Raw genomic sequence first — 22,781 nt, 5'->3', positions numbered from 1 at the left:
AGAGAATGCTTTAATTAAAAGAAATTCCCAGTGGTAGCCTCTCTGGCACCGTGTCAGAGGAGGTGGTTTTAAGAAAGAGATCTCTGGAGTTCCTGGCAGGTGGCAAATCCCACCTTAGAAAGACAATGCCTGTCTTCTCCTGTGAGTGGCTCTGCTTTGGTCGCCGCCATTCCCTTTAGTTCTCCCCAGGTATGCTGTGCAGGCCGGGCTCAGGGAGTCTGGCTAGGGTTGGACATTCTGCGAGGTGCTGGCTCTTGGTTCCACAGGAGACCCAGCGAGCTGCAGGTGGCCTCCAGTTCTACGTGACTAATTTTTTTTTGGTTCTAGTCCTAAGGCTTGAACTCAGGGCCTGGGTGCTGCCCTTTAGCTTTTTTGCTCCCAGCTATTACTCTGTCTCTTGAGCCATAGCTCTATTTCTGGCTTCTTGGTGATTAATTGGAGGTAAGAGTCTCATAGACTTTCTTGTCCTGATTGGCTTTGAATGGTGATCCTCAGATCTTAGTCTCTTGAGTAGCTAGGATTACAGGCATGAGCCACTGGACCCTGTCCTCCCTGACTTTTCAGATGTGGTGTTTCTGATGCTCACAGAGGCAGGGGACAGGCCCTAGGTCACAGATGAAAGGGGATAGCTCCGTCCTTGTGAGGGGAAGCCTGAACTGAAGCTGGGAGGCTTTGCACATGTCTGGCTGGTGTGGTCTGCTGGACCATGGAGACATTTGGGGGAAGGAGCTGCCTCCACGCCTTAGACATTTTTGCAACTCAATTTTGGTCTTGGTCAGGTATTATTGGGTGGGGCTGAGATGTGTCTGTCAGATCTCTGTCCCGGAGGGAAGGCCTGGCTGTTAGAGGCACGAGAGCCGTGGGGCCCCAGGGAGTCCCACTTCTTATCTCTGAAGTGAGGACAAGTCTTTGCTTGAGGGGAGAGTCTGTCTCCCTTTCTTCATTTTCTTGTCCAAGATGGTGGGGATGTAAAATCCCGACCCCTCCTTCCCACCTCCTTCCCACCACCCTGGTCACCTCCCGGGGCCGGGCCTGGGCCGGGACAGTGCACTGTTGCAGGACAAAGCCAATCCCAAGAGAAGAGGGGAAGGAGATGTTTCTGGCTGGGCAGGAGACATTGGCATTTTGGGGGCACTTGCTATGGGGTCTCTGCCTGCCAGACTCCAACTGCAGATCCCCAGCCCCGTGTGTAACGCTCTGCAAGGGGTGGCGGCCCAGGGTGGCTCGTGAAAACGGAGAGCATGGCTCCGAGCTCGTGACAAAGGTTTGCCCGGCCTTCAGCTTACTAAGTGGAGATTCTAAAGAAATGATTCCAAGAAAATCCTGTCTTAAACAGCTTGTTAAGTTAGGCATTCTGGAAAGCGCAATGGACATGCATGGTTCTAGTGACCAACCGCATGCAGAAAAAGCCCCCAACCAAACCAGTGAAACGGAGACACAGTCTCTGGTCGTGATGTCACTTTTAATGAAGCCAAGGCAGCAGAACGATACAAAGTGCAGCTCAGACACACAGCGTAGCCGGGAGGGCCTAGACAATGAGATCTTCTTTCCCCACATCTTGAGAAACAGAGCAACAAGAATATCTTTCCAAACACTGATAAAATCTATGGACTCATAACGTTTTCCAGGAATGCTAGCTCCGGGAGATACTTGGGGAGATGCACTATCCAATGGGAGCACAGAGGAAGCCTCTGGAGAGGGCAGGGAGTTCCTCCACAGCCAGGAGACGCTGCAGCAGCCTCCCCGTTGGCTGAGCACGTGAACTTGACGGTGACAGCGGCCATGAGGGGAAGCAGCAGTCCTTAGCAGCAGTCTGGCCATCTTCATCGTGGATTCAGGTGGGGTTCAGCTGGTGGGACTGACAGTGGAGGCCAGAGAGCGGGTGGGGTGGCAGAGGGAGGAGGAAGGAGGGAGCGCGGGATCTTATCATCTTGCCAAGCTGGGATGAGGAAGAGCAGGAGTCAGGCTGGGTACGGAGCAGGGCCCGCACTGTTGGGGACGTGATGGGGACGGCTCTCCTGAGGCTGTGCAGCTTCACCTGTACCAGGTGGGAGACGGGCGTGGAGGCTCAATGCGGGATTCAGGCTAGTGAGCACAGTGTCCTCTCACCCCGAGAGGAGGGAGCCAGCCGTGCTTGGGAGAGGAGACGCAGGGACAGGACTGGGGACTCCATTCGTCTCACGGGGAAAGAGGTACACCAGCAGCGCTGGGCATAAATGAGTTGATATCTGGGTTTCTCTTGTCTTCCACACATTAGGTCATATTGGAGGCTGAGATCTGAGGATCACGGTTTGAAGCCAGCCCCTGGACAAAAGCCTATGAGACTCCTATCCCAATTTACTAGCCAAAAGCTGGACGTGGAGCTGTGGTTCAAGTGGTAGAGCACTAGCCTTGAGTGAAAAAGCTAAGGTGCAGCATCTGGGCCCTGAGTTCAAGCCCCAGTACAAAATGAGATAAAACGAAGCCAATAATTGTTCTTTGTACCTCATGGGGGGAAATGAGCATACTAAAGTTAAAAAAAAACAAACACAAAAAACTTCCAAATGGGCTGGGGATATGGCCTAGTGGCAAGAGTGCTCGCCTCATATACATGAGGCCCTGGGTTCGATTCCCCAGCACCACATATACAGAAAATGGCCAGAAGCGGCGCTGTGGCTCAAGTGGCGGAGTGCTAGCCTTGAGCGGGAAGAAGCCAGGGACAGTGCTCAGGCCCTGAGTTCAAGGCCCAGGACTGGCCAAAAAAAAAAAAAAAAAAAAAAAGCAAATTCCTCTGGGGAGTTTGGAGCCTCACCCCGCGACCAGAATCCCCCCTTCTTCTTCCCTCCGCTGCGGCTCTCACCTCAGCGGGACCAGAGCCGCAGCGTCATGAGCACGTTGAATCCGGCCACTTTGAGGAGGAGAACGCGGAGCCCGACCACTGACAGGTTTTGAAAGTTCAGGGTGATATCTGTAAAATCAAGAGGCCACCGCCGTCATGGGTGCGCACCTCCCCACAACTCCCCAAGACCCCCTGGCTTTCCCCAAAGCTGGGGGGGGTGGGGGGCTCTGTTCCTGGACCCTTCACTCTCTGGGCTTCTGTGGGTTTCCCTCTGGCGGCAACAGTATTGTGTTTCAAGACAAAAATGCCCACTGGACTTATTTCATTCCTGCGTCCCCGTGGGGAGGGAGGGCAGTGCTCCGGGCTGTTCGGGTCTTTCGTGCCTGGGCCCCCAGGTGAGACTAGAGGATGGACACTGGAAGACTGCCTCAGTGACAGCTCCTATGGGAATCCGCCGGTGGCCAGGTTCTTCAGAGACGGGATCTGTCTAAGCTGTGTAAATTTGGCTCTTGTCCTTGGAAGAAAGCAAGCCTTCCCCGTGCCCCTCCCCAGCGGTGGGGGAGGGTCTGGCTAGCTCAGGGCTCTGTTGAAGGGAATCAGAAGTTTCACAGCTGGACACCCAGCTGCTTTCTTTGGCTCTCTGGACACAGAGACTGCTGCATAAATACAGAGGCCTAAGCCTAGGACTGAGTCACGGGCCTAGGAGGACTGGAGATCCACCCTTCAAGAACTTAGAATGGAAAAGTCAATATTTAGCTATGCGGGCAGGGATTCAAAATCCTAGTCAGCTTTGAGCAGCTGCACCATCGCCAGCGGCTGCTTCCATCCCGCAAACTTCATCTCCAGACTCACCCCTCGGGCCCTTTCCCTCTCCAGGGGGGCTTCTTGTGGGCCCACTGCCTCCCCCACATTGGGTGAGGCGGGGCGTGACCCCCTCTTACCTGTTTCAAAGCTTTTCTCTACCAACTTGGCATCACAAGAGTGACCTGCAGTGAGAAACAAAGGCATTTTCTTAGATTCCAGGGCGGGCCAGCTCCTCCGCCCAGACCCTCCTGAGGGTTGCCTTGGTGAATGTCTGGAGGGAGCTTCTTGCCTAGGGGCAGCTACTAGGGCAGCCACCCCGCCTGGTTCATTCACTCAAGGAATCCTGGCCGCGCAGGACACAGGTTCCACGACGTGAGCACAAAGAGCCATCAGTGCGGACTCTGTCTGCGGGCCGGCTCCAGTCCACAGCCCCCCAGGGGCACTGAGAGGATCCATGGTGACAAGCCCCACAGGGCTTTTTTATGTGCTCCTCAAAGCTTTGATCCCTAGCTGTGTTGCTTTGCTCTCTTCTTCTCAAGACACGGTGCGAGCGTGGCCTCTGCTCTCCAGGCACCAGTCCAGCTGCCACCCTCCATGCTCGGTCGTCTTCTCATGTCTGCCTGGGTGCACCTTTGTTTTGTTTTTGTTTTTGCAGGTCCTGTGGCTTGAACTCAGGGCCTGGGCTCTGTTCCTGAGCCTCTTTGTGCTCAAAACTAGTGCACTACCGCTTGAGCTGCAGCTTCACTTCCGCGCCTGGGTGTATCTTTGAAACTCAAGTGGCATTGTTCATTCCACTCCCTGCCTCCATTCTGTAATCATTTTCTTTCTCCAGCTACTCTTGGCATATTATTTATTCTTCACACAGCGTGGTGTGTGGTGTGTGTGTGTGTGTGTGTGGGTGTGTGTGTGTGTATATACTAGGGCTTGAACTCATGGCCTGGACACTGCCTTTTAGCTATTTTGCTCATGGTTGGTTCTCTACCGCTTAAGCCACAGCTCCACTTCTGGCCTTTTGCTAGTTAACTGGAAATAAGAGTTACATGGACTTTTCTGCCCGGGTTGGCTTTGAACCAGGACAATTATAGACCTGAGCCAATGGCACCCAGCCCAGTTGGTCATTTAACAAAAGTAAATTGGGAGTTGCTTCCCAGCTTACAGCCAACCAGTAGCTTCCCAGTGTTCTCAGAATAGTACCTTCCCGCGTATGGCCGCCATGCCTTGTGTCCTGGCCCTTCCCGGGAACTGCTCCTTCTTTGATGAAGATGGAGCTTGATAGGAGGAGATCTCTAATCTGACTTGATTTTTCCACCCTAATGCCTGCATGGTCAGTGGTTGTGGAAACCACAGCAAGGAGGCGGGGATTTGTAGAGTGTGAAGGCAAGACCAAGTTTGAGTCAGTGTCCACCACTGACATCTTTTCTTTATTCTTTTCGCCTTCCTTCCTTTTTTCTTTTTCTTTCCTTCTTTCTTTTTCGGTGCCACTATTGGTGCTCAAATTCTGGGCCTGGGCCCAGTCCCTTAGCTTTCATGTTTAAGGCTGGTGCTTTACCACTTGAGCTACAGATCCCTTACTGGCTTTTTGCTGATTGATTGGAGATAAGATTTTCACAGATTTGTTTGCTCAGGCTGTTTTCCACCATGTTCCTCAGATTTCAGCCTCGTAGGTAGCTGGGATTACCCAGCACCCAGCACCCAGCACCACCGTCCTCCCTTGATTTGCTTTTTTTTTTTTTTTTTTTTTGGCCAGTCCTGGGCCTTGGACTCAGGGCCTGAGCACTGTCCCTGGCTTCTTCCCGCTCAAGGCTAGCACTCTGCCACTTGAGCCACAGCGCCGCTTCTGGCCGTTTTCTGTATATGTGGTGCTGGGGAATCGAACCTAGGGCCTCGTGTATCCGAGGCAGGCACTCTTGCCACTAGGCTATATCCCCAGCCCCCTTGATTGCTTTTTGCCCATAACATTTCTGTGGTGTAGCAGGATGTGGTTCGCTGCCCCTTGATGAAGAGGGGATGAAGGTTTGGCTGATAACTAATGAGCCCGAGCCTGTCAACCTGAGCCACTTTGCGACATCCCTGGCCTGTGTGCTGGGTAGAACTCAGCCTGGGGGACACGCTCACCTGGGCTGGGGAGGGAGACGTTCTCCTCCTTGAAGATTCCGGTACACTCAAAACCAGTCTTTTTGCTCCAGGCCACGGCACCGTTGCTCTTGAAGTCTATGGACCTCATGTCCAGCACAGTTTTTCCAGAGTAAAAGACTTCAGATTCCACGGCTTCAGACCCCTGCACCACATCGACCTGAGAATCGAAGTCGGTGAACAGGCAGATGGAGGTGTTTCTGAATTTTGGGTCTTTTAGTTGGTATACGGAGGGCTCAGGGTTGCTGATATCTGTGGACGAAGAGGATCATGGTTAGGAGAAACTCTCGATTTCCTGTTTTACTTCAACCTAGGCCTGAGCCCCAGTGCAATGATGGACAGCAATAGATCTCTTTGGGGCTAACTGTTCTTCCTCTCATACTTTTGGGGTAATATTTTAGACAACAGCTGCTCCTATCATTCTAGAAAACTAGAAATGTAGGCTACCTAGAGTATATGTATATGTATGCATGTATATATGCATATGTATATATATACACACATGCATGTATTTGATATTCTTGTTTTTGTGTCAGTATTGGGGCTTGAACTCAAGGCCTGAGTGCTGTCCTTTAGCTCTATCACTCAAGGCTAGTGCTCTACCACTTGAGCCATAACACCGGTTCCAGCTTTTTGCTGGTTAATTGGGCATAAGAGTCTCCTTCAAATTTAACCCTTAGACCTCAGCCTCCTGAGTACCTAGGATTACAGCTGTGAGCCACTGGTGCGTGGTGTTAATGACATATCATAAATAGTTCTTAAGTGGAACTTCTTCAAAACCCCAACAAACCTAGACAACAATATTGGTCCTGGGAGACAAAATAAGAATAGAGAAAAAAGTCTCAGTAAAGCAAGCTTTCGTCTAGAGATTCAGAGTGCTTCCCCTCACCAAGCTCGGCATTGTCAGGAGATGGATGGTATGATATGCTGACATGAAGCTGGGAAATCTTATCATATCACAAGGACATTTTCCCCAACTACTACAACACCTCAAAGTCACAATTCTTGTATTTACTAGATAAAAGGTTTTTCTTTTTGCCAGTTGTGGAGCTTGGATTCAGGGCCTGAGCACTGCCCCTGGCTTCTTTTTGCTCAAGGCTAGCACTCTGCCACTTGAACCACAGCACCACTTCTGGCTTTTTTCTATATATGTGGTGCTGAGGAATCGAACCAACAGCTTCATGTACATAAGGCAAGCACTCTACCACCAGGCCATATTCCCAGCCTCTAGATAAAGAGTTTTGAGTTAGTCATATCAGTTCTTTAAAGTCTCAGAAATGTTGTCTGTAAAATGGAGACATTATATTATCTACTTTTCCTATGCAAGCTAATCTGAGAAACAAATAATGTTCCTCCATGTAAAGATATGCGTAATAAGCTGGGTGCTAGGGGCTCATGCCTACAATCCCACTACAATGCCACGGGGGAGGCTGAGGATCACAGTGAAGTCAGCCCAGGTAGGGAAGTCTGCGGTGCTCTTACTTCCATGAAACCAGCCAAAGATCCGAAAGTAGAGGTATGGCTCAAGTAATAGAGTGCCGTCCTTGAGGGAAAAAGCAAACCAAAGGCTCAAGGTCCCCAAGTTCAAGCCCTAGGATGGCGTGCACATGTGCACGCGCGCACACACACACACACACAGAGCATGTTTAATCATCTGTACAGTATAGAGGTAAATGGAGGCAGTTGGAGCTGTGGCTGCTCCGGGGCGTTTCCACGTGGGTTCCTGTTCACCCCAGGATGCAGGAGGTGCTGGAAGCTTTTCCTTAGTGCTGAGACTCAGTCTTCACTGTTTTCCTGTGGGCTTTGTGTTTTGAATGCATCTCTGTGTTTGCTCTTTCTGACCTCCACCTTGGCAGGAGGAAGCTGGAGGTTTGCCAGGAGGATTAGCACACGGGGCCACCCACAGCGTTCCCGGCAGTGCTCTGTGGTCCTCCACTCCCCCGCGCCTCATCACACACTGCATCCTGTTACCCAGCCAGCCGGGGTGGCCTTGGCAATGCACACACCTAGCTGGATCCAAAACCAAGCAATCAGCTTTGGCATGGGCCCTGGGAAGCCCTGGGAAGCTGATTCAAGCTTGCCGGCAGCAGCTCAGGCTGGCTCTGAAGCAGCTGGGGGACTGTGTGGCCTGACATCTACAGCTTTGGATGTCTCTGTTTCAGACAAAAACAAGATTTTTGCACTAAAAGTAATTGACTTTTTTTTTTTGTTTGTTTTTGGTGGTAATACTGGGGCTTGAACCCAGGGCCCAGGCATTGGGCTTTTTTTTTTTTTTTTTTTTTTTGCCAGTCGTGGGCCTTGGACTCAGGGCCTGAGCACTGTCCCTGGCTTCTTCCCGCTCAAGGCTAGCACTCTGCCACTTGAGCCACAGCGCCGCTTCTGGCCGTTTTCTGTATATGTGGTGCTGGGGAATCGAACCTAGGGCCTCGTGTATCCGAGGCAGGCACTCTTGCCACTAGGCTATATCCCCAGCCCGGCATTGGGCTTTTTTGCTCAAGGCTAGCACTCTACCACTTGAGCCACAGTACCATTTCCGGCTCTTTCTGAGGAATTGAACCCAGGGCTTCATGCATGTGAGGAAAGCACTCTACCACTAAGCCACATTCCCAGCACACGAAGCACTTTTAATTTGGAGATCGTTAGGGTCCATCTGCCTAAGCCTTGTGAGAGACAGCCATCCCATAACACCCAGTAGAGAAAAACACAGTATATTACTGATAAGTTCAAACGATAGCTTGAGCAAGCCTGAATCACTTTTCAAAGGAAGTTGAGCTATTCTAGATCCTAACCTGTCACCATAATTCTAGCATAACTGCAGAAGTGCAAGTCTGAATACGCTAGTGTTTGAAACCCAGGGGCACAGCAGTGATTGAAAGCTTCTTCACCACTAAATATGTGCTCTGCATTTAAGCACTAGGAACCCAGAAATGAGTTAGTGACACTGATCCTGGTCCCCCTGAGCCTCTGAATAGCATCAGGAAACAGCATGGGCAGACTTCCTGGGAGTAACTGGAACTCAGGTATGTTTGTTAAACTGCATCCCAGAAGCAACAATTGCATACTATTCCCAAAGTGTCCTTACAGAAACCTTTAGGCTTCAACTCTCTGAGGGTGGGTTAACCAATCCCAGAGCCCACAGAGGGAGGAGAGGGGGACTCCCTACATCATGAACCACCATGGAAAGAGCTGATCCCTCTCACTTCCTGTCTGGTCTGGTCTGCATTTCCAAATCCATGCTCAGTTTCCAAGTAGCTGGCCTTGGCTCTAATTTCTATCTTAAACGGTTGGCCCTCACATTTCTTATCTCCCTTGTCAAGAAGACACTTTCTTTGCCTTGTTCTCTCTCAATCCAACTTCATGATCAGACATGCTTACTTAGGCCTTGCTCATTCACAATCTCATAACTTCTTTTGGTATGGGGACTTGAACTCAGGACCTTGCAGTTGTTTGATTGCTTGCTCAGTTGGTGCTGCACCATTGGAGCCACACCTCTAGTCTTGATGATTTTTGTTGGTTGTGGGGCTTGAACTCAGAGCCTGGGCGCTGTCCCTGAGCTCTTTTTTCTCAAGGCTAGTGCTCTACCACTTGGAGCCATAGCACCACTTCTTGTTTCCTGGTGGTTAATTAGAGGTAAGAGTCTCACAGGGCCTTTTCTGCCCACATTGGCTTTGAACCAGGATCCTCAGCTCTCAGCCTCCGAGTAGCTAGGATTCCAGGTCTGGCTCTGGTCCTACTTTTTGCTGATTCTTTTGGCTATGGAGTCTCATGAACTTTTCTTCCCTAGCTGGCTGGCTTCAAATGACAATCCTCCATATCAGCCTCTAGAGTACCTAGGTTATAGGAGTAAACCGCAACTACCTGGCTATACCTTCTTTTATTGTTCCTTATGTGTGGGATTCCACTTTTTTCCTACCTCTCTGTCCATACAGATCTTATCTATCCTTTAGGGCTCAATGAATCTTTCCTACCACATAAAACATTTTCCACGTAGGGCACCTTGTGTCAGGACTCTAGTCTATCTGAATGTGCCTGTTTGCATCACTGTTAACACTAAAATAGTTTTGGTGACACATCTTAAGATCCTTTATATGCACTTTACCATTTTATAGAATGTTGGCCACTTAGGAGGCATTAAAGATATCCACTGACTGATTAAAGACAAATTTTAATGTGTTTGAACTAGAGTAACACAAACATTTAAGACTGGTAGTGATGCCTTTTTTTCTTCCCAGCCCCTCTGTACAGCACTTAGTTATGATGCTCAGAGTTAGCCTCACTGCAGTAATAATGGATATCCCCGGGGAAAGGGTTAGAGACACTGCTCTGTTCCAGGTGGCAAACGGTGCCACCTGAGATGACACCAGATTATTACTGTCATTGGGTCTCTTTCCCAAATATGAGTCTCCTAGTCATTCCTCCAGTGTTCCCACGGCGGGTGACACCATTACAGAAACTCATGGGGCCTGCGCTCCACTTCAACAGTAGAAGCAAGAATCTCCCAGTGGATAGGATAATCTATTTTCTTCTTGCCCAAATCTGTTGAGGTTGTGAATTCGTGTGATTTCCATACAGTCAGCAGAATTCAGTAGAGCAAAATCCTCTAGTGAGAGCAGCAGTTCCTAGCACCCTTCAAGACAGAGCCTGGGACCTCTTGCTCCTGACCTGTCTTGCGACTCCTAAGGTCTCCATCTGAGCACAATGATGGAGGACACTTAGGACGGAGCGGGAGGGGAGATGGGGACAAGAGACCATTTAGGTTTCTACAGAAGGAAACACCTAAGCTCTGGGAAGTATCTTGGACAAAGAAGAAATAGTTGTCCGTTCTACCCTTGCCCCGTGCCCCTGTGCACTGGGTCCAGTCCCTTCTCCAAATCCGCGTTTGGCACCGCAGCCGTCCCTCACTGCCGGTGAAGTCTTTGTGACAACCTTCCTGATGCTAGCGTGCCAGAGCCCCTGGCGTCTCAGGGCTACAGGGCATGGCTTTTAAATCCTCCTAATCCAAGGGAAGCGGTTCGCTTTCCTACATTTGTTTATTTATTTATAAAGATACTTTCTTTATATTTCAGTCTAGCTTTTGCTAGGCTGGTCAAGTGAAGCAGCAAGGGTGGAGAAGGAACTGGTTGTGATCAATTAGGTGTGAACACCGCTGCCCTGGGACCAAGCTCCCCTTTTCCTTTATAATAATGCCAGCCTCAGGGGGCAGAACTGTGGTAACAATAGCAATAATATACTAGAAAAGCTATCAATTACGGATTGCTTGTTTGTTCAGGGTATCATCTCACATTATGATTCAGTTCCTGTCATTCTGCTATTGACAGTGGAGGCTCTGTTAAATACTGCTGGTTAAGTTGCAGCCAAAATTCCATCCCAGGTCTATCATCCTCCCTTGGCATTTCCGACTCCATACTCTGGTGTGTGTGTGTGTGTGTGCGCGCGTGTGCGTGCGTATGTGTGCACATGCGTGTATGCTGGTACTGGGGCTTGAACTCAGGGCTGGGTGCTGTCCCATAGCTTTCTTAGTGAAGGCTGGTGCTCTACCACTTGGCCCACAGCCCCCAGAGTCTCACAGACTCACTTTAAAAAAAACGGGGCTGGGGATATAGCCTAGTGGCAAGAGTGCCTGCCTCGGATACACGAGGCCCTAGGTTCGATTCCCCAGCACCACATATACAGAAAACGGCCAGAAGCGGCGCTGTGGCTCAAGTGGCAGAGTGCTAGCCTTGAGCGGGAAGAAGCCAGGGACAGCGCTCAGGCCCTGAGTCCAAGGCCCAGGACTGGCCAAAAAAAAAAAAAAAAAAAAAAAAAAAAAGCACCCATTCCCCTAACATATGTAACTATAACTACTCTGTAATCTCCTTTAAAATAAAAATTAAAATAAAAAGAGTCTCATGGACTTTCCTGCCCACCTGGCTTTGAACTGTGACCCCCATATTTCAGCCCCCTGAGCAGCTAGGATGACAGGTGTGGGCCACGGATGCCCGGCTTTATGCTTTGTCATTTTCCGTGTCATGCCTCTCGTTCAGATAGGGATCTGGGTCACTTCTGCCCTTGGGTGAAGCTTTGCAACTGGACTCAGAAAAAGTCTTAGCGACTTGGCTGCCTGCTTAGCAGTTAACCCTGAGAGGTAAACTACCTGCTGCAATGAAAGAGAATTTGTCGTTAATGCGTCTCCTTTGCCTCTAGGGCACTTTGCTAATTTCCTGAATGTTCAGATTTTCTGGTGCTGATCGTATCAGCTTTGCCTGAAAGTACTATCTAGAAATTCTTTTTGCATTTTCTGAAAATTATTGTGTTGAGATTTTCATGACTCAATTGGCTCTTGACACTTCTGGCTTGAATATGAGAAATGGCGACATTTTAAATCACTAAAAGAGTGTGTAGAAATGGGGAAAAAAAGAGGTCTTCGTCCGCCCCTGAGATTGCTCTACATCACTGCAGGAAATCATAGACAAGGAACCAGGTTTTTTGCCCCAGACATCGGAGTGGTCCTACTCACACAGGTGGACTGCCAGTCTGGTTCCTGCTCCAAAGGTCAGCTTACTGTTGCTGCCCCACAACACACGGTGGGAGGGTGCTTTACAAGAACTGTCACCCTGGCAGGCCAGCCTGGTGGAGGCCCTGCCCCTCTCCCTGCTTTCTAGTCTTCCTCAAGTCAATCTTTCTCTGAAGAGACAAGAGTCTTTACCCCAGGTCGAACTCCTTAGCTTTCCGCATAATAGTCCTACAACGCCATTCCCTCAGCCAGCTGGGGCTGACCTTCTTGGCGGGTGGGTGCCCGTCCTGGATTCCACAATTGAAGGTGACAGGATTGGAAGAGTGAGAGAGATTAGCTGAGAAATAAAGGTTCTTCTTATTTTGAGACAGGGGCTTGCTATGTGGCCCAGGCTGGCCATGAACTCCAGTTCCTCAGGCTCCCAAGGGTTGGGATTATGAGTGTACATCACCCCTGGCACAAACACATTTTTGTTGCTGGTACTAGGCACTGAACTCTGGACCTAACATCCTTGCTTGGCATTTTTGCTCAAAACTGGTGCCCTGCTTCCAGCTTCTTGCTGGTGGTACATTGGAGATCCCATCCCATCCCATCCCATCAGTCATATCGTACCTCAGCCTCCTGAGTAGCTAGGATTACAGGCATGAGACACCAGCATTCAGCACACAGTGAAGTTTGAAGGAAGAATTCATAGATTAAAGATGGAGTTGAGGTCTATGTGGGCCCTTCCTTTCAGAAAATGGCTTTATGAATCCTTGAGGGCACAGAGAGACAAAAATTGCCATAGTAACATTCACATGCAATGCATCAGAAGAATGACCTAACTAGGAAGGCTGTAGAATCAGGCATGACTTATATGTGGAACCAGAGAAACTCCCTGCTTATGTATATGAGAAATGAAATTCCTCAAGTTGGAGTGCTGGTTGAGATGAGTTTCCTCTCTGAGAATTCCACAGAAACTTCTCTGCAAGAAGGAATTCTAAACCTCAAAAAAAAATGTTTGGAAGAATTCCATATGCTGTATATAAGTTTTGAAGGCTGACAACATGTATTAAAATCTCTAGGAAGTTCTACAATAAAGAAATTTAGAGCTTTTCAAACTTATTTGACTTAGTTCCAAACTTCTTTCTTAAAACACTCATGAACACATGCACACGCGTGCGCACGCACATATGCACGCGTGCACACACACACGCACACTTTCCATGGTGTGTCCTTTTCTAGCTCCAGATCATTGGTATTCCATTCTAAGTACTAGTCTAATTTTCCTCTGAGTTTCCAGCGCTCTGAGTCTGTTCTTCTGTGTACTCCTGCGGCCACAATTAGAGGCCTCATTGATGCTGATTATTTCTTTGTAATCATCAAGCAACAGCTCCATTTCATTTAGGTAATTGCCAAATACCTAAGCAGCTGTGTAGCAAAGCTCCCTCCACTTTCAGCACAAGCTCCGGGGCCACGTGATACACAAGAGCACACACAATCCATCTCTTCCCAGCGCTTTGCTGGGTTTGTCCACTAGGAACAAAGGTCAACTTGAAAGCCTTTCCCAAGTGTGGAGTTTTGGTCTTCCTTCCATACATACCCCCTGGAGTTGTGTATTTCAAAGATGATTCTGATCCTAACGGGGAAGAATTTCTTTCCTCAGCATGGCTAACTAGTTCCTTGGTGGTCATCAGGGCTGGGAAGGTGGCTTAGTGGTAGAGTGCTTGCCTAGCATGCATGAAGCCCTGGGTTCGATTCCTCAGATAAGGCCAGAAGGGGCGCTGTGGCTCAAGTGGTGGAGTGCTAGCCTTGAGCAAAAAGGAAGCCAGGGATAGTGCTCAGGCCCTGAGTTCAAGCCCCAGGACTGGCAGAAAAACAAAAAACAAAAAACAAAACAAAACAACAACCACCTCACATTCATCATCAGACCTCTTTCCTTTCTGTGGCCCAAACTCATTTGCACTGCTTCCTTATTGTACATATTATAATTCTTAGACCTCTGAAATTTGGTTCTTGAGAGAAATATGAGTTTCAGGCTTTCTAAATCCAATCTAGACTGATCCATGGTAGAAAAGAGGGACTGTGTGTGTGTGTGTGTGTGTGTGTGTGCGCGCACGCGCGTGTTGGTGCTGATGATTGAACTCAGGGGCTGGGCACTGTCCTTAGTTCTCTCTGGTCAAGATTGGTTCTCTGGGCTGGGGATATGGCCTAGTGGCAAGAGTGCCTGCCTCGGATACACGAGGCCCTAGGTTCGATTCCCCAGCACCACATATACAGAAAACGGCCAGAAGCGGCGCTGTGGCTCAAGTGGCAGAGTGCTAGCCTTGAGCAGGAAGAAGCCAGGGACAATGCTCAGGCCCTGAGTCCAAGGCCCAGGACTGGCAAAAAAAAAAAAAAAAAAAAAAAAAGATTGGTGCTCTGCCACTGGGCCAGACCTCCACTTCAGCTTTTTTTCCAGTTAATTGGAGATATTCTCACAGATTTGTCTGCCCAGTCTAGCTTCGAACCTTGATCCTCAGATCTTATCCTGACTAGCTAGGATTACACGCATGAATCAATGGCTCTGTCTTTGTAACCTTTCAGTTTTAAGACCTAACAATTCTTTCTGTTGGAGAATACTTGCTCATGCCAAATAACACATTTTAAACAGTAATTATTCTTTCTCTCCCAGCTGGGTGGCATATAGGTGTCACCAAATGATTGCCGATGCCAGGCATTGCGCTGGGCTGTAGAGATGTAAGAATGCAGGGGAGAGGTTCCTGCTCCCACAGAACCCGGGATACAGAGCAATTCAGACCGGTGAGGCAACTCCTATGTATCTGTGGCCCCCAAAGAACCCGAGTGACACCACTGCAGTTGTTCACACTTTGAGATCTGGGAGACAGATCACACTTGCTTCTCTTCCCCTTCCATCCTCATTTCTAGCATAGAGCTAGGGGATATCATAGTTGTTCGAGAATTATCTGTTGAATGGGCAAACCTTCTAGATATACATATTAGAATTAGAGTAGTCCAGCTCTCTATCTTTTACTAGGACTATATTTGTCTTTTAACTTTTATATGGTCCCATTTTCCAAAGTTTGTATTATTTATGGCATTACGGTATTTGGGCTGTATGTTCTTCCTATAAGGCCCGCCCCTGGGAGGCTCCATGCAGATACCAGCCCTCCCCCCCCCCCCCCCCGCACCTGCTTAAGTCAGTGCCCAGTACCTGTGTTACCTAGGTAACTGGCACACCTGGAGGCCGTTACCTCCTCTTCTGAGATCACATCGGATCCACCTGACCATACCTCCTGCCTTTCCCTATATAATGTGGCCCAATACAGTCCCCGCTCTCTTTCCTCTTCTCTCTTCCTCTTTTCTCTTTTTCCCTTCTTCCTTCCCCTCTGTCTCCCCATGCCTCCATCTCCTATGGGCTGGCCATTTGCTTTCCCCCAATAAACTCCTTTCTGCCTGAACCATGTGGTGGGTTTCCTTTCCTGTGAACCTTATACTTCCCGTATTTCTCAATTTAGTTTGTGATAATATATCGAATGACTAGCATCTCTGGGAAGTTTAATTCATTGCCTTTCATGAAACAAAAACAAAAATAAATCTTTTGGCATAACCAATTGCTGTTTCTTTTCTGATAAAAATCTTGAAACCACAAAAGAATCTATCTCTGTAGTAATAAAAAGACCAGCTCTGACTTGCAATTCCCATTAGAAAACAAACTGCGAAACCAGAGGCTGGGAATTCAAATTTCAAAATGATCAAACTTGGTGAAGAAACATGCAAACAAACTTCAGGGAGCGCGATTCCTCCCGGGTGACAGGGTGACAGCGCGGCTGGGGCCTGGGGCATTGGCTGGGGCCTGAGGCCAGGCACTTACTCGGGTGCACTTGGAGCCTTGTTCCGCTCCCCAGAGTGAGTCGTCCGCCGCCTACACTCTGCTACAAGGCAGTGCAAATACCTGCTTTCTGCCAGCAGGGCAGCTGCCCATCCTCATGCGTTCACGGCCTTCTGTGTTAGAGGACAGAGCTTTAAAACAGTCTGCTCCACGATTTTGATGATAAACGTCTCTATTCTTGAGGGAAAACGTCTCTAGCTTTGAGGGAAGAAAGCTCAGAGACAAGACTCAGGCCCTGACCTCAAGCCCCACCACCAACCACCAGCAAACAAAAACTCCCCCCTCAAAACAAACAAACAAACAAACAAAAACGATCTCCAGTGGTTTATCACATGGGCTCCAGCCTCAGTTCCTCGGCATCCCACTTGGGGTGCTCTCTCCTAGGCAGGCTCTCTTGCCACTAGGCCATATTCCCAGCCCCGTGCTCTCTACTAGGGAGCACTGCCTCAGGAGGCAGTGACAAGCTCAGCCAGACGGAAGAACAGCAGGGTAGACTGGGCTGCCAAGAGGAGAAGTGTGACTTCAGAAACCTAACAGGAGTGCAGTGTCTTTTCTCAAGATGTGAGTATTTGTCCTCTGAATGCAAGATTCTTCTCCAGCACAGCCCCGACTGTTCCATTAGACGTGATTCCTTGAGGAGAGTTTCTGCTCACAAAGCACTCCTTTCACCAGGAGGAAGGCCACACCACTCTCTCACTATTAAGCTATGCTCCCCTAATATAACCTGCCTACAAACTTGCTCGTGATCAGCTCGGCGGAACTCACATGCACCAGCAAAGAGGCCGGTCCCGCTTCCGAAAGTAAGCTTGTAGCTTCCTCCAGATGCACACAGCAAGGAGAGGTTTGGGTAACAGCTGTCCCCAGTGACCTCCCTTTACCATTGCCCTGGTGTGTTGGTGCAACAGTGCAGGAAAACACTGGCAGTGCTGCAGGGTTGATGACCTGCTCTCCTGTCCTCAGAGCCCTGAGTCCTTGTGCCCAGTGCGGGGATGGTGCCTTAGCCTGCAGTTACTCCAAAAACCTGCACTTTCCTATGGGAAGCACTTCCCACATCCCCGCTCAAGACCTCAGTACTGTCTCACCCCCCTGTCTGTTGGAGCAGGCACCAAGGGTCCTATTTTACTGTCTAGAGGCTGGGCTGGGCTGGCCTTGAACTTTGATCCTCAGTTCTCAGCCTCTTGAGTAGCTAGGATTACAGGTGTGACCTATCGTTCCCTGGCCAATTCTACTTCCCTTGCCAGACGCAGACCTCTTCAAGTGGATCCAAGGGGATTTTACATGACATTTGCTGAAGCTTTCCTGACCTTTTGTCCCTGAAGCGTTCTTTTCTCTCTTCTTACTCTTCACAAGGATCTTTGATGCTTTCTGTTTCAGCCCCTTTCCTCTGTGAGCTCCGGGGATTTGATTACCATATAACCCTGTCTGAGCAAAAGTCCAAGCAGGATTCAGGCTCTTCCTGTGATTTGGGCTTTTATCTTTTCCTCTTTACCACCCGGAAATAGGCCAAGGCACCCGAAGCCTTTTGATTCCTTTATTTCTAGTCACCTTGATTCAGACAGAGCCCCGTGTCTAAGAAATCTCAGGACTTTAGAGAACGCCACCCCCCCCCCACCCCAGCCCCACCACAATTTCCATGAAACTTTCAAAAAGGACAGAATGGAGCACCTGCTGCCTACTTCAGAAATGGGAAAGCAGGCCAATCCTGAATGGAGGTGGGAATGCAGCTCTAGTCCTGAACCCTTTCCAGCTGAGCCTTTCAGCTCACTGGGCTTTGAGGGTCTCATTAACAAGGAACCTACGGGCTGGGGATATGGCCTAGTGGCAAGAGTGCTTGCCTCGTATACTGAAGCCCTGGGTTCGATTCCCCAGCACCACATATATAGAAAACGGCCAGAAGTGGCGCTGGGGCTCAAGTGGCAGAGTGCTAGCCTTGAGCAAAAACTCAGGGAAGGTTGCTCCTACAGTGTTCCCCACAAGGGGAGGTAGGAGGGCCTGCAGGAGTGCCCTTGACGACTACCCTTCCTTTTCCTCATCATCGCCATTAACAAAGATCAAGTCTGGCTATTTCTCCTCTGGAAAAAACAAAAGGTTTTCTTCCTCTCCCCCCCTTTTTTTTAAACAAAACTTTGTGAAACACACAGCCTCCTACAAGAGGCTGCGGGTGCAGATATTTCTAAAGATGCTAAGGAGCAGCGGGGGCCTTTCCCACTTTCATGTGCCCCATTTTCCTTGGCACATAGGCAAAAGCATATTTTTCACTTGGCCAGGGAGAGTAGGGGCAAGAGCATTTGCAGCCCGCGAGGGCACCTGCTACAAACATTGCCTCTGCCCGACTCAAAGCTCCCAGCCTCGCCCGGGGCTGAGCAACGCTCCTGGGTGACTCATTCCTCTCTGTCCTCATCTTACTCCGAGATGCCAGCTGCCAATGGGGCGTTTTGTCCTCAAGAAAGTCACACATCTGAGTACGGAACAGACGAGTATCCTTTCTCGGAAGCATGTGGGTGGAATCTTCTTTTATTTGGTGCTGGTCTTGGGCCTTGAATTCAGGGCTCTGGGCACTGTCCCGGAGCCGCTTTGCTTACAACTAGCACTCTACCACTTGAGTCACAGCTCCACTTCTGGCTTCCTTTTGTGAGTAATGGGAGATAAGAGTCTCAGGGACTTTCCTGCCTGGGCTGGCTTTGAACTGCGAACTTCAGATCCCAGCCTCCTGAGTAGTTAGGATTACAGGTGTGAGCCACTAGTGCTTGGTTTCCTTTTAAACTGCTTGTGGTCTCTGACATGTTGATGGTTCTCAGTAATCATTTGCTGAGTTGAGCTGACTTTTACTGTGCATAATCATTGGGACAAGGAGGCTGCTTTTGGGAGAGGTCAAAAGCTAAGTATACATTGAGTAAAAGTGAATTTCAAAATCTAAGCACTTAGGCAAGGGAAAACCAAGGAAGTATTTCTAAAAGGCAATAAGGAGGCAGTATAAAAGCCAGAACATAAGAGTTTCCTGTGGTCCCTAAGCTCAGAAGTGGGAACTTACTGAGCAAATTAGAAACTTGACTCAAAGGAAACAGACATTTTTCTCCTAATATCTTGACAGCAATTCTATTTAGAGGGTAGAGAGAAGAATACGGAAGGAAATATATACTCTAAGTTAGTGGTCTTGCTATGATTAAAACCAAAAGAGTAACAATAACCTACCACAAATCAAAGTAATGGCTAAGATAAATGCAACTACATTAATGCAAACCCAATTTTGGGGAGTTGGGCTCCATAATTCTCGAGTTCTGACTTACTTTGGTTGACCAAAGCTTGTATGCCAGTTCCAAATATGAGCTGCTGATAGCCTGTGTTCATTCACACTGCGACCAGCACTGTACACAATGCCACGCTGCAGCTGGCCCATGGCCTGAGACTCCTTAGGCCACAACTCAGTTTGGGACTAAGCCTCTGTGCATACTTCCAAGTGGAAGGAGGCATGCACTTTCACCATCGAATTAAATTAATGAATGAATTTATTTTTTGTGCCGAGGCTTGAAGTCAGGGTTGGGCCACCCTTAGCTTTTTGCTCAAAGCTGTTGCTCTATCACTCGAGTCACAGCTCTACTTTTGGCTTTATGCTCATTATTTAGAGATTGGTGTCTCGTGGATTTTTCTGTCCAAGCTGCCTTTGAACCGTGATCCTCAGATCTCAGCCTTCTGAGTAGCTGGGATTACAGGTGTGAGTCACTGGAGCCTGGCTTCACTTTTACTATTTAACTTAAATTTTCCTAAGGCAATTAGAAGATGTCAGAAAATGAGGCAGTCTTAATGGCTTGTTAAATTCCACCCCAAAGAAAATGTGTTCATATGATCTATATATACGTCCACTAATTTATCCTAGGGTCACAAAACTTAATGTTTCAGCATTATATTAGTATTAATTAAAAAGAAGATATAACGATAAAAACAGCATCTCCATTTCTTCCGTTCACTGTTATCAGAACAAATTTTGTAGTTACCTAAGAATCTCATACTTACTCAGCTCTACTTTTACCATGGTGCCTGTCCCAAAGGTGAGCCTATTTGTTCCTCCAATTCCCACAGTGTCTGATGCCTGACAACAAACGCCCTTCTGCCACTTCACTCCTCCCCATTTACTCTAATGAGTTAGAAAACACTTGAGATTTGGAAGTGGAGGTGTGGCTCAAGTGGTAGAGTGCCAACCTGAAACAAAAAAAACCCGAGCAAGAGCAAAGTCCTGAGTTTGAGCTCCATGACCAACACACACACACACACACACACACACACACACACACACACACACACACACCCCAAAACAAACAAACCCCAAACCCCAAAACAAACCAACTGGAGACTTAACATTGTTATCTGACTCATGCATATGAGGAAACGGTTCTTTTTACTACCACAGTTGGATAATTCCATAGATAGTTGATGCTAAGAGGCCAGAGGCTCAATGGAGCCCACTTCCTCCTTAACAGATAAAAAAAATGAGTTCTAGTTACTGGAGAATCTCACACTTACTCAGCTTCTTTCAAAGGCAAGAAATCTGCTTTAAGTCACATTGATAAAACGTAGATCTATTTGATTCTCATCATGCTGTTTTGCCCTTTTCACTACATGGTTGAATGTCTTGAGACATTTACTTCATTTTCTTCTTCCTTTTGGCCTGGAAATTCTGATTTCTTTGGGGGAGGGTTAATTTCAACGAAACAAGCACTTATCAAGTACTCTGTAAAAGTACCATATCAGATGCTGTGTGGGATAGAAGGAAGCTTTTGCTCTCAAAGGTCTTTTTCTTTAAATAGGTGGATATTCTTAGTAATGAAAGATTTCTGTAGCATTATGGGTCATGGGTTGTCTAAGAAAGAGCAGCTAAATTTAGAATACTGAGGGTTAGAGGGCTGTGAAGGATGCCTGGGGGAAAGATGGCAGTCTGGGCTTTACACAGGAAGCTAGGCTATTTCTGAACAAATTGTCCTAATTGCCTAGAGTATTAAGACTCTTCTCCATTCCAACTAGGTGAATTAGTGCTACTGTTATTTCCAGCTCCTCTGTTATTTTCATGTTTAAATGAAGAGCCCATGGAGGCTCAATCTGAAATGCATAGAATGTCAGCAGACATAGGGTCAGGCAACACAGGAGGGTGAAACACGTAGCGACTACTGAGGAAGCCTTAAAGCAAATAAAACAAGGTGAGATGGGTCAGCATTTACCTGGAGAGACTTGAAGCATAGTTCCCTTTCCAAAAATGAGTTTGCTGAATCCTGTATTCACACTATAGTAAACCCTCCTATAAAAATGGCCTCCAGGGTTAGGTTTTAACTTTCCATTTGTGGAAGGGCAAAGAAAAACCATCATTTATGGAGACCCTATGGTGCACCAAGAGGGATGAGTCTAATATACATTTCATTACCTCATTGGGGCTATAACTGGGCCATAAGTTTAGACATCAGTATCCTTTTAAAAAAATGCCCTGTTAATAAATGGAGAACCGATGACATGCAGCTGAGCAAGCAAGACCGGTGCTGCTAACGAGAGTACAACCTGAATCCACAGACATTTCAGCAAAGGACAGCTAGCAAACAGAGTTTTTAGAAGAAAAACCCAACTTCTTCCTAGAATGGGACTGAGATTGCACTGGGGTTCTCTTTACGACGACCAGATGTCAGTGACCTCCCAAATCGATCATTTTGTGAGACATAAACACATCTTACTCTCCATTTTCCTCATATTCTTCTGATATCTACTTACCAGGCCAGACTACCAGTCTAGTCCCAGTCCCAAAGATCCATGTATAGCCTCCATCCTTCCCACAGTGCTTTTTGTCAGTCCCCAAACACCTACACGCCATCACATCCTCCTTTGTCATATCTAAGGCTTAGGAATGTGAGCCCTTCACCTTTGTCTTTCCACATACCACACAGAACATTTCACTCAAACTTGGGGCCATTTATTGCGCAACCCTTAAAATGAAGTCTCTATCTACCCACATCTGTGTCTATCACCATCCAATTCACAATTTTCAACTCTATTTTATCTAGCAGATTCGTCTAGCTCTTCTTTCATTTCCATGACACATCAATTTTTAGATTCCTGCCATGGTGTCTCCCTTGATTTTAACTTCAATCAATCTGAAACTTGTTGGTACAGCATCCAGAGCAGTAGGTGCAGGCCTTCCTGCTCCTGCTCTCCTTCCACACTCTGCTTGTTTTGCCAGAGGACTTGTTTTGAAAGGATTACCATTTGTCAGTGCTATTTTCTTTACTTACTGGAATGCCATTTCCCCCTGGCAGCCAAGTGACCTTCTGCGTGCATGGTACCCACTTCAGATTTTACTAAACAAATGAACAAAACAATAACAAACCCCACCAGTTCTCTTCTCTTTAGATCTTATACAAATCTATTTTCCATTGGCCTCCATTGGCAGTGTCTAAGCTTTCTATTCTATTAAGAAAGAACTTGAATGGAACGTACTACTAATTGTTTCTGCCTTTTTCCATGATTATATCTACTGCTTCGTCTTGATTTACAAGAAAAACCTACAAAAATAAATGTTTTGTGGTTTATCTAGAAATAATACAGAAAAAGATTGCTGTTATTTTTGGTGAAGAAAATCAATTTTGTATAGTTTATTTCAATCTAAATAAAATGTGAATTTTGTTTAA

The 22,781-nt window shown here is 47.8% G+C and overlaps 1 gene segment (V, D, J or C); it reads right to left on the bottom strand.

Moving 5' to 3' along the window:
* Window positions 1-1,917: 1,917 nt before the first annotated feature.
* Window positions 1,918-22,781, bottom strand: part of LOC125362953 — a 436,105-nt gene continuing 415,241 nt past the window's right edge. Inside the window, 4 exon segments of the C gene segment in view lie at window positions 1,918-1,936; window positions 2,837-2,947; window positions 3,760-3,804; window positions 5,738-6,007. Coding sequence covers window positions 2,841-2,947; window positions 3,760-3,804; window positions 5,738-6,007 — 422 coding nt within the window.

Source organism: Perognathus longimembris, chromosome 14 (assembly GCF_023159225.1).
Source record: "Perognathus longimembris pacificus isolate PPM17 chromosome 14, ASM2315922v1, whole genome shotgun sequence".
Lineage (NCBI taxonomy): Eukaryota > Metazoa > Chordata > Mammalia > Rodentia > Heteromyidae > Perognathus > Perognathus longimembris.
The sequence above is the reverse complement of the archived record's forward strand: the minus strand, read 5'-3'. Positions and strand labels throughout refer to the sequence as shown.